The 11,617-nt window shown below is 39.3% G+C and overlaps 1 protein-coding gene across 1 annotated transcript; it reads right to left on the bottom strand.

Annotated features, from left to right (window-relative positions):
• Positions 1-528: 528 nt before the first annotated feature.
• On the bottom strand, positions 529-10,782 carry LOC132210200 (ral guanine nucleotide dissociation stimulator-like 1). Its single transcript, XM_059649625.1, has 7 exons — positions 10,769-10,782; positions 9,125-9,220; positions 8,281-8,359; positions 5,662-5,748; positions 5,065-5,097; positions 2,392-2,451; positions 529-668 (listed from the first exon to the last, which is right to left on the bottom strand). Exons 1-6 carry the CDS (start codon positions 10,780-10,782, stop codon positions 2,443-2,445), a joined length of 318 nt encoding a protein of 105 aa, XP_059505608.1. The 3' UTR covers positions 529-668; positions 2,392-2,442.
• Between the last annotated feature and the right edge of the window lie 835 nt (positions 10,783-11,617).

Below are 11,617 nucleotides of genomic sequence, written 5' to 3'. Positions count from 1 at the left end.
ACAATACAAAGCAAACCACATCTGAAAAAAAATCAGCTCTCACTTCATGAGCGAATAATATCTTTTCTGGAATCAAATGCTTCAGTAACCAGCACAAAGGTTGAATTTTGCTGGGAATTGCACAGCTGTCTTGCCTTCGTTCTGAAAGCAAGTAACCCAACTTTGGCAAGTGGGACCTGGGATGGAAAATTGCTGGCAGCAGCCAATTATGAAGATGCTTGATGGAACGGCATTCAAATTAAGGATTTCAGTCTGGCTGAAACATCAAAATGGCTATTAGGCTAATAGCTCTTAAAAGGAGAAGGAGATTGGCCAGGCAGTCATCCAGCTCCAGTGGCTGGGACGGTATCACTGAGTACCCCTGTGTCCTCTTGACTGCCAAAGTGTAGTCAGGATAATAGACGGCAGGAAGACAGAAGAAAGGAAGGAAAGAAAGAAGAAAAAAAGTGTCTGGACATTATTAAACAAACCAGTGTCTCCAAGAACAACATATTTTATGTGATGAGTGCCTCACTGTCTCACCTTTTTGCGAGGTGCTTGGCTCTTCCATTTCCAAGTGTCTGGCTGAGGTAATGCTCTCGTCTGAATCCTCATTCCGAAGGGATGCTGGCTGCTCAGAGCTTTTAGTTGGAGCGCTGTGTACTTTAACACCTCTCCTTGAAAACAGGCTGCACAAGGGAAAGGGGACACAACAAAATTATGGAAACGTCATTGCATTCTAGACAAACTGTCAAAAAAATTAAACTAGAATGAAGGTATATTGATGATGAGAGTACCAGGAGTTTGATGTTCGCCACATTTGACTTGTGAGAAATTAATAGTGGCACACTCATACCAAGAGCTTGCATTACTAGTACTGAACACCGTTACATTGTCTAATAGTTAGGGAGTATATGAATAGGTGATAATGTTTGCATATTCAGATGGCACGAAAATCTGGACTTCTTGCAATGTTATTCAACCTGCTATCAACCTAGATCTTATGAAAGGCAAAGTGTAGACTTGAATACCCAGAGAGTGGAAAATTTCCCCCAACCTGGCCACATGCTAGTGTGTACATAATTTCTTCCCGAAAGCTGAAGTTTATTAAAAATAAAACATAAACGTAAAACACAGTAACACCATTGATAATTGATAGAAAACTGTACACAGCACTTTGTAATGTAGGACAGTGAACTCTGAATTTGGCCTTCAGTATATTGGTACTGCAAACGTTAGGATTTCCATTCAGTAACTTTCATTTATATTGCACGTTTAACATAGAAAATTTTCCAAAACTCTCAAAAGAAGTACAGCAGATGGCATGATAAAAAATTCCCACACTGAAAATCCTGATTGTTGGTATATTGGGCATTAAATAGTACAGGGAGCAAGAGCAGACGGCTGCTGAAATGTGAGATTGCACACTAATGCTGCAATGTTGATTGCCTGCACTTCGAGAATCACAATTAAGCCATGGAAGCCTAAATCACATCCATGTAACATCCACACTCAGGTAAAGAGAAGATATCCCAGGAAGTGAATAAGTGTTTCCCTTCTCTTTCTTGGTTTCTATATAACAATAGTCACATGTCACAGTCCAGATCGCTGCAAGGCACAACACAGCAACAAGGCATGGTTTTTTTCTCTGAAACTCTACATGGGTAGGTGGGGGAAAAACCTGACTTTGCTGAGTTCTGGTCAGTCCTTGCCTATTGAACAGAAATATAAGATAATATCTCCAACTCAGGAACATTACTGAAAACAATAACTTTGAAGTCTTTACACATGTATGCGTGACAACACAAACACATAATTTCATGTCAACTTCTACATGGAAAGAGATTTGAGTTTTGAGGTGGAGTTTCAAATGTGAGAAGCATGGCTGATAATTTTTCAACAGAAGATATTTCTGCTGCCTGCTGACCCACAAAGTAGCACACAAATCTGATTTTTCACTCAAAATTGTTAAACATTGCTAGTTTTCATTATACAGGCCCACAAATATGCAAATTTAATTCACTGTAACACCTTTTTTGCTTACTTGTCTCTCATAAACAAATTCATAAATTTAGCCATGGTGCAGATACTTCTCAGTGGATAAATGAGAATCGCGAGGCAATACCAAGCTCATCACAGGTCCACATTCTACATTCATGGCCATAGCAAAGAATCTGTATCAATCAGTCTACACTAGACACATGCACGAGGTGAGAATAACACCACCACTCCTTGCATCGTCTCAAATTACTCGACCAGTTACTAAAAACATCCCACTCCAATGAAACAATATTGACCACGCATCAAATGTCTCTATTTGTCAAGGAACAGATGTACTTATCTTTCTGTCCAATCATCCTGATAAAAATGGAAATAATGAGATATCTGAGGTGCTTAACATGGGATACTTACCAGCTGAGGCGCTTCAACACACTCTTTTTGGGCTTTGGCGGTTTCTCGAGTTCAGAGGAGCTGCAGGACAGCAGATAAACATGTTCAGACAAGATTCATTTGAAAAGAATCAGGTGCCTTTGTTCAATACTCTCAATATTTTTGGCAAAATGAATCATTTGCAGAGAATTGAAACTGCATGAATGATAATTTTGTTTGCAAAAGGCACGTGTTTTCAGGCAAGAAAACACTGAACATTACTTTGACTTATGAGCAACAAAATCTCTTCTGCGGGCACATCAATCTTTTCTGCTTTATGAACAGCAGATCAAGACAATAAGAATTCTGAAGAAGTGTCACCAGACACGAAAGTTAACTCTGCTTTCTTTCCACAGATGCTGCCAGACCTGCTTAATTTTTTTCAGCAATTTCTCTTTGTGTTTCTGATTTCCAGCATCTGCAGTTCCTTTGGGTATTTTTTTTTACCAAGACGATAACCGTCTTAATCTTTTTGCAGAACACATGGAATTGAAAAAAATTTGATGCAACATGACAGAATTGATTCATTGAGCAACTGGCTTTATCCTCATAGGTCAGAATTCATTGTCAAAACTTTGAAACCAAGGAAAAGGAAGACAGTAAGTAAACTGGCAGCTCACTAGCATTAAACAGCAATTCTAACTGGAGAAGATTTCACACACAACCCTTAACTGTTTTACCTGCACACTCTTACAATACCAGTTACGTACTCGCTATCCTCACTTAAGTATTGTTGCATAAAGAACAAGTCTAGAAAATTCTCGTTTGAACGAAGGGTGTATGATGAGCAAGCAAACTGCAGGGATTTGATACCCAAAATTATTTCATATTCCTGAAAGAACACAAATAAATAATGAACTGTTAAAGAAAGTTTAAACTGCTATAATTGTTCCTGCTAAATCCTAGTCCGTGGTATTCTGAACAGCATCGATAACTTTATTCAAAGTGCACAGTACATCATGTCACAAAAATATTTCTGCTTTGGAAATAAATGACACGAACGTGATTTTTGAAGGAGATATTTCTGTACAAATTATCCAGGATGGTTTCAGGACACTAATTCCCAAAACAGTGCTTCAAAGATGGATTTTTTAAAAAATGATTCACTTAAGAACAATACGCTGATTTCGGGTGAAGACAAGAAATGTAATGAAAGATCATTCATCGACGCAAAAGGAAGTCTGCCAAGTACAAAATATGTGGCTGATCTATAGTAACTGGTACCAAGACAGACGGTGAAAATGTTGAGTTAATTTTTCAAAGTTGCACCACCACGAAATTGAATGGACCATGAGCAGCTTGAAGTTACTGGACTATTTTCTTTCAACCACAGTGGCTTCTTGGTTGAATCTTGTCACAATTTGACATGTAAAAAGGGGCAGGCCTCTCTAAGTCAAACTCTGACAACATGTTACTGCCAAGTTGTAAAGTGCCAGCCAGTTTTCAACAGGTCAGTGAAAAGAAACACTTGACTACATCCACATCAGCCACTACAAATGGCGGGCCATTTGACAGATTACATTCCAAGCTGGTGAATTGGAGTCACACAGCGTTGGATGCCTATTTTGCCACCCAGCTGATTTTACATCACATGGCCCAGTTTGGCAAATTCAGCATCAGCTGCTTCTGATCGGAACCTATTCTATCCATAGGGATCTCAAGTTACAGCTTTGTTTGTCATAAGGTCAAATTCCTCTGAAATTAATATTCCCAGGTTGCCTGCTGAATGTTGCAGTACAAGACGAAAATACAATCTGTGTGGGTTTCCTCTGGGTGCTCTGGTTTCTTCCCAAGGTCCAAAGATGTGCAGGTTAGGTGGGTTGCACATGCTAAATTGCCTGTCGTTCCCAGGGATATTTACGTTCAGTGGGTTAGATGTGGGGAATGTGTCTGGGTGGGACGCGCTTCAGAGTGGCCATGTGAACTTGTTGGGCCGCATGGCCTGTTTCCACACTGTGGGGATTTGATGATACCTTCAACAGTAACCATGGCAACAGGGATGTTTGAGAATTTGGTATTACCAAATTCAGAAATATGGAGTAAAAAATACTGCCCAGTCAGTGAGAACCCCAACAGCTGCAATCCCTCAATTTCTGACATCCCATGACGAAATGTTGCCTCTCATCTAAAGGAAAATACTAATATGGAGAGATTGTTTACCCAGTGTCTTCAATAATGAAATAGCTTCCATGACACTGAGATTAATTGAACAACATCTTCACTCACATAACGCCTGGCATATCCTGTACGTGGCTGTGACTGCTCAAAGGTAAATTGCAGCACATTAGCAGCGCAAAAGCAAGCCATTTGGCTGAACTGCTCCATGCTGATCTTTACACTTCTCCCACCTTGCTTCAAATTCTTAATATGCCTCTTTGTGTCCTTTCTGACAACTAACTTTCTCTCAAATACATCTGTGCTCATCCTCTCAACGAGTCCTGGTAGCAGCAGCTTCTGCAATCTGGCTGCTCTGAGCAACAAAGCATCTCCTTAATTCTTTATTGGATTTATTAGTGACCATATACATTTAGGATGCAGTTGTAGACTCCCCCTACACCCCCATCAAGCAAATAAAACAGCACAAGAGTGAAAAGCATGCTTTTCCCCTTTCAGACAATTCCAAACATTTTGCACAATGCAATTTTCAGTACTAACTTTTTGTCTCTTGTCAAAGTTGATCCAGCCATTCTGTAAGAGATAAACAAGGACAAAGAAAATTAATTCAATATGGACAAAGATCAAATGGTACTACACGATCATGAAATTTAAAAGATCAGAAGTGAAATACAAGCTCTGTAAACTTGGTTGCATTTTAGAATATCGTCAAAGGTCAAACACAAATGATCTATCATACCACCAGGTCCAACTTTGGACATTACATAGAGCCCTTTGCTCCAGTCAAGTAGGTCAGTGCCAAGCTGGTGGCATTCTCAGCTGCTTAACTGCTCAATAGGCAGTGACATCCAGGTACCAAATTTAGCTGTACAGAATAAAAATGATTTGCAACTTATCCAACTTTTTGTAAAACTCAACCCATATTCAATTAACTGCAAAATGAATTGAATATTCCTTTGTTTACAAATTGTTTGATTCACAGCACAAAGCATCAAATTAATCTGATCAGGGTGATTAATCAAATTCAATTGTTTTTTTTTGTTGCTTTGATTCTCATCTACAAGCAGTTTGCAATGAAACTGTAACAATAGCGGTCACCAGCAAATAAGGAATCCAAATCTTGTAAAAGAGACTTACTGAATGGTAATTAGGGAAAGCTGAATCCAGCACTGAAAACTCTGTTAAGAAAGTTCCCAGGTACGGCACAATTCCCTGAACTATATCCTAGAAAAAGAGAGGTGAATTTGTTTAATCCATTGTGAATTCAGTGTCATATTTCCCAAACATACGACTCCATGTCTTATTTACTCCCTTGATCATGCAACTAAATCTATTTAGAATCAAAACTTAGAACTCAAAATTTTAGACTGTCATACGGTGGAATGCAAAGTTGGAGTTATAAAGGCCAGACAAGTTCAACATTTGATCCCTGATCTGTGAACTGTAAACCAAACTCAATATTTGAGTAACTTCATCATTGGGAGATTGGAAATTTTCTACGTAATGTGCAATTTCGCCTGAAGATAAAAACAATTTACCTCACCAGATCTCCAAAACTTTGCTCAACAAGTTTAAATGTAATTTTTTTATAAACTCAAGAATATAATTCTTCTCAATGTCTTTTCATAGGACACCTCTCTTACCCAAAGAAATAATTTAATGGTCTCAGACGATGGGTTGGTTAAGAACCTAACAGCCTAGGAGATCTATCGGAATTGGCAAATTGGAACCAATATTGGGTTTGTGGCAGGAAGTAAATGCGATTTTTGAGGGGCTTTTCGGCAACTTGATGCTTTCATCCAGCAGCATACCAGAGGGTACAGTAATAGTTCTTACTGTGCGTACATTAATGTTGAAGACACGAAAGCTCCAAGTATGAACAGCCGGTTCACAGATGACACAAGAATTGGACGGTTGTAAACAGCAAAAAGCCTTAGTCTCTCGGGTTACACATATGGGCTGGTTAGAAGGCTTGAACAGAGGCAAATAGAATTCAATCCAGAAAAGTGTGAGGTGAAGCATTTTGGGAGTCTAATAAGTCAGGAGAATAGATGTTTAATGAGATAATAAGGTGTGGAGCTGGATGAACACAGCAGGCCAGGCAGCATCAGAGGAGCAGGAAAGTTGATGTTTTGGGTCTGTATGACAGAGGATCAGAAGGACCTTGGTGTGTGCATAAACATATTCTTGAAGGCAGGAGGACCTGTGGATAAGTTGATAAAATATTGGATACTTGCCTGAATATAAGAGCAAAGGGGTAATGATGGAACTGTAAATAACATTAGTTGAGCCACAGCTGGTACAATGTGTGCCGAGAAACTAAGGCATTTTGCTACTTACTACCGCTCCAATTCTTGTGTCATCTGTGAACCTGCTGTTCACACTTGGAGCTTGAACATTAATGTACACACAGCAAGAACTATTGCGGTGCCCTGCACCACTGCCAAAGCACATTTGTGTAAGATGCTGAAAGATTAGCAAACCATGCACTGTAATTCACTGCATAATCTGGGAGAAAGCTTTATGGAAATTATACAACTGTCCAATCATGAACTCACATTTTCCCCGATATACTTACAGAATTTTGCACCACAAAAACAATCATCATGCAGAGCACACATTTTTGATTATAAAAGCAAACCTACTTTTAGATTCAATCTAGATCAGAAAAATATGTTGAAATTCTGCACAGTGCACCAATCACAACACACAATAAACAAAGTGTGACAGCAGGGCAGTAGAAATTCTGGGGCAAACATCTGGAAAGCAATGTAAAAAGATAGTTCACTGCAACTAGAACATTGAGCAGTTTGAAACATGGAGTGTCTGTCAAACTGACAACATGCTAGCATGATTACTGCATTTCTCCTTCTTCAAACACCAGCTTAAAAATGCTTCAATTCCATCTAAGAATGATTTAGAGAATAAGAAAACTTTGACTATTTTCTGAGCTGGACAACTAGTTTGGTAAAGTGGCACCAAAATATTTATATCTGACCAATTATTTTGTTATTTTGTCAAATTCAGGAGCAAAATGAGTGGACAAAGAGCATGATAAAAGGAGTGAGGAGGAATGGCTAGAAACTTGTCAGTTTTGGTCCAAGCTAGTTGAAACGAGACAGTTGATGTCTGAAATACTGAACAAACAAAGAGATATGAATATCTCTCCATTCCTACGCAGCAAATAGTTCTGACTGCAGAGAACAATAAAAGGAAGACATGGTAATTGAGTAAAAACACTTATGAGAACCAGTTAAATCTCTTAACGATTTGCCTTGGCCTTTATTAATTACAAGGCCCTTGAAGTGTACAAAGCAAAAGAAAAAGAAATTGGCACATATTGCACTTTAGACATTGCTTCAGTTCAAATGTCCAAGATAATGAACACTGAGAAAGATAATCTATGAAGGCTGTATCACTGCATCATAGACATCGCTTCAGTTCAAATTTCCAAGATAAAGAACACTGAGAAAGATAATCTATGAAGGCTGCATCACTGCAGTATAACCAAATTAGATGTTGATTAAAATGTTAACTGCAATATCATCAGCAATTACAAGAATCATGTCAAAACAATCTTGGAAGACTTGAGCCAAACTAGACCACCTGGACTGCAATACACATATTCCTGTTGCATTGTTGATTGACAGCATCTGTACGCATTCAGTCACCAACTTAGTTCATTGCAGATATTTTACTTGAAAATGTTGATCGTGCCCTGAATATAGTCACACTGGGCCAAGTGCAACACCTTACCTCCATTAGCAGCTCTCTACTTGCTATAAAGTTATCTTCTTCATTATTTGAAAGGTCTTCAAATGTTGTCTTACGGCTCCTAGTCAAGAGAATGAGACAAATTACTCTTGACAGAATAGAGTCAAGATAACAAACAGCTGACATAGAATCTGACAAATGAGCAAGTAATACAGACAGTGAACGGCAGTGAAGCATTTTTACAGTAAGTATTGTTCAGAAATGTTTTGGCAATCTCTGGGGCAGGTAGAACTTGAACCCTGATTGTTGAAACCCAGGGATGGGGATACTGCCATTGTGCCGCAAAAGCTCTTGAGTGCAGTCGTTTTGGTGAATCTCATTGCAGCAAGAGAGATTTCATTCCCAAGCTGCCTACAAAAACACAACCACAATGGTCTGAGGCACACGAACACAAACTACAGGTGTGCACTTCAAAGTGTTATAGAGTGCTTTCTTGGGAGATTAAAATAATTGTTGTCTTTGTATTTTAGTATCCCACACAAACCTCTGGCTTATATCACCCCATCACAGCATATCCACAGGAAACTGTGTTACGTTCCATCCAACAGCAGATCAGTTTTGGAACATGATATTGAAATATTTCGAGTTGCCAAACAGTTTTCTTTTTCCACTTAAACAAATTAACTCTTTGCTTCTTCGTGTAAGAATGAAAGATTCTGCCAATTAGCCAATTGTTAGGATTGCACTGTAGTGCCTCTGGTAATCCTGTTAATGCACCGAGCGTGTGAAGCTCACTTGTGCAAGTAAACCTGGAGGTCAACCTGCAATTTCCTACCTCATAGTTATTAAATAAAAATTACATGGCTCTTTCTGAACAATGACTTACTTTGACACAGCTGCCCAAGTCTTCTTCAAATTGAACACACTATTCGATTGCAATGCCGTGGTAATTGCATGCACTGACGAGAAATTCTGCAAAATCCTACATTCCTGTCAGAGAAAAAAAGCCGTGAGTTCTGTGGAAAAAGCAGTGACTCCCCACTACCCAACACCTCAGACTTTTTAAAAAGGTTCTATCAGAAAACTGTTAACTGAGAAAATAACAGCAACAAACTTTTTGACGGAAAGAATTCCATGATTCTTGGCAACTCAAACCTTGATATTCGTTTTGTATCCCTCTGAGACAACCTTTTCAGTTCCCTTGCTGCCAGCCTGTGACTGATTAGATATGATTACTGACACCAAAGGAGAGCTTAAAATGAGTAGGATTGAGACATGGACATCTGAGTGGTAGAAGTGGCGAAGGTAGAGGGGTGGAGGCGGGGTAATCATCTTTGTTATATCCATCACATTTAGCTCATAAATGAATGATAGGTTGTATTATCTGTCAGAATAGGAGGGCAGGACCAGTCACGTGAGATACTCATTCGAGGCAAAACAGACAAATCAGGAAATTGGGTCTACTTTTATGAATCACTACGTTATTGACACTGAGTTAACTAATCTTACATAGATTAGCAGCTGAATGTCCTTCATCTGTTTGCCACCACCCCCTGCCCAACTTGTTGGAGGTAGGGAGAAAACTGGATCAAATCAAACCTCCCAAATGTGTACTTTGGGGTGTGGTGGAGATGAGGAGGAAGCCTGCAAGTGTTTGTTATCAGGTCTCAAAGCCACTTCTGCTTGGGGAGGAAGGCCAGGGAGGGGCAGGGTGATCACACCATTTGGGATTTCTTTCGAGGTGCGTCAATTGGCATAATCATAAGTGCCTTATCTGATTAAGGCCAGCAGGTATGTTCTCCAGCCCAGAGTCTTCCGGCTTCAGGGAAATAAAGCTGCTGCAGTAAAATGGAAGTAATGAAGGGCACTTCAACATGGAAGCCACTCCTTGCCAACTATTATAAAAACTCAAAATCAGAACTAGAAAAGTCAGCCAAGTGATCAAGTGATTCCTCTTCAGAATAGCCTTTGATAGCGTCAGTGGCTATGTCAGGAACTCTTTCATCCATGTCTACTACTGGGAGTCAGCCTACATTCGGTTGAACTGCTCCATTTTGTAAAACTGGAGACAGACTTTCAAATCCCCATCAAGGTCCCATTAATGCCTCAAGACTCTTAATGAGTCAAAACTGATGCAGGCAGTGTTGCCAAGACCCAAACCAGACTTCTCTAAATTAGCTGGCAACAGAATTATTGTGAACTTTCATTCCAAACCTTACTAATGAATGAATATTTTGTTGTCATGTGTATACGGGAAAATACATTGAAAGTACAGTTTTGTTGCAAAATCCAGTGCAATTTTGGATTATAAAATCAGTAAGAATCAATTACTTCCTTTACTTAATTAGTTAATTACTCGGTTCCTATCCTGATCCTTTCCAAATGTACGAGTGGGAATTCCACATGTTGGCGACAAGTACAAACCTGGTATCAGATCTGACAGCCCTTCCTCACTCTTTTCCCGATTGCTGACTAACGTGCTGAGACAAATTCCTTTGGCAAACACATAGGAGACAACCAGGCAAGTTACTGAAGGGCCGTCATGTAGGCGCACAGAATGCAGAACATTGGGAATAAAATGTACACTGTTTCATAAACTGATTACCGCTTGGAAGGGAGGCAAATAACACTATGTAATGCCCAATAACTAACTTCATTTTTGAAGGGCCAGTAAAAATCTGAAATCAGTTTGCCTTTTTTATCCACATAAATATTTTTGATTAGAAAAAAATACATGAATATTTCAATGCAACTGTAAACTGAGGCAAGAACGATTAGCAGCCAGCACTACAGAAATTATGAATGCGAGGATTTTCCATGAAGCATTCAACTCTTATTCAGAAAAGTATTCTGCTTGCCAATTCAAGAGGCTTTCAAACCTCGGACATATCAACACATAGTGTTAATGGCTTGCTCTCTTCCACCATGTTGTTTCATGCACTGTGGACTTTAACATGTCACAAAGGCTAAAAACCAATAAAGAATTGTGTACCTGGGCAACATCAATCCATTTCTCAATGATTTTAGCCGCCTGCTGTGGTTTCAGCTATTGAGGTCTTAATATGGTGCTGGTGACACATTTTGTAACATTATTGAACTGTGTAATGGTGGCCTGGACGGTTGATACCAGATGCTGTTTTGCTTCCTTCCCTCGTTGAGACCAGATGGACCCTAAACATTGGCTGGGCACAAGTTTCCGAAAAAGATCCTGATCAAAAATAAAAAGGAAACAAAGGTTAAAGGTGTCAGTCGTGCCATGTTTTAAGCAATGAACGACAAACAAGATTTGTCCGTCCATGGGTACATTCGTCCTGCTAGTTTGCAATTGTACATTAAAACTACATGCTATATTGTCAACGACTGGGTACATACTGCTCAC

Source organism: Stegostoma tigrinum, chromosome 11 (genome assembly GCF_030684315.1).
Source record: "Stegostoma tigrinum isolate sSteTig4 chromosome 11, sSteTig4.hap1, whole genome shotgun sequence".
NCBI classification, from domain to species: domain Eukaryota; kingdom Metazoa; phylum Chordata; class Chondrichthyes; order Orectolobiformes; family Stegostomatidae; genus Stegostoma; species Stegostoma tigrinum.
This window is presented reverse-complemented; position numbering and strand designations above follow the sequence as displayed.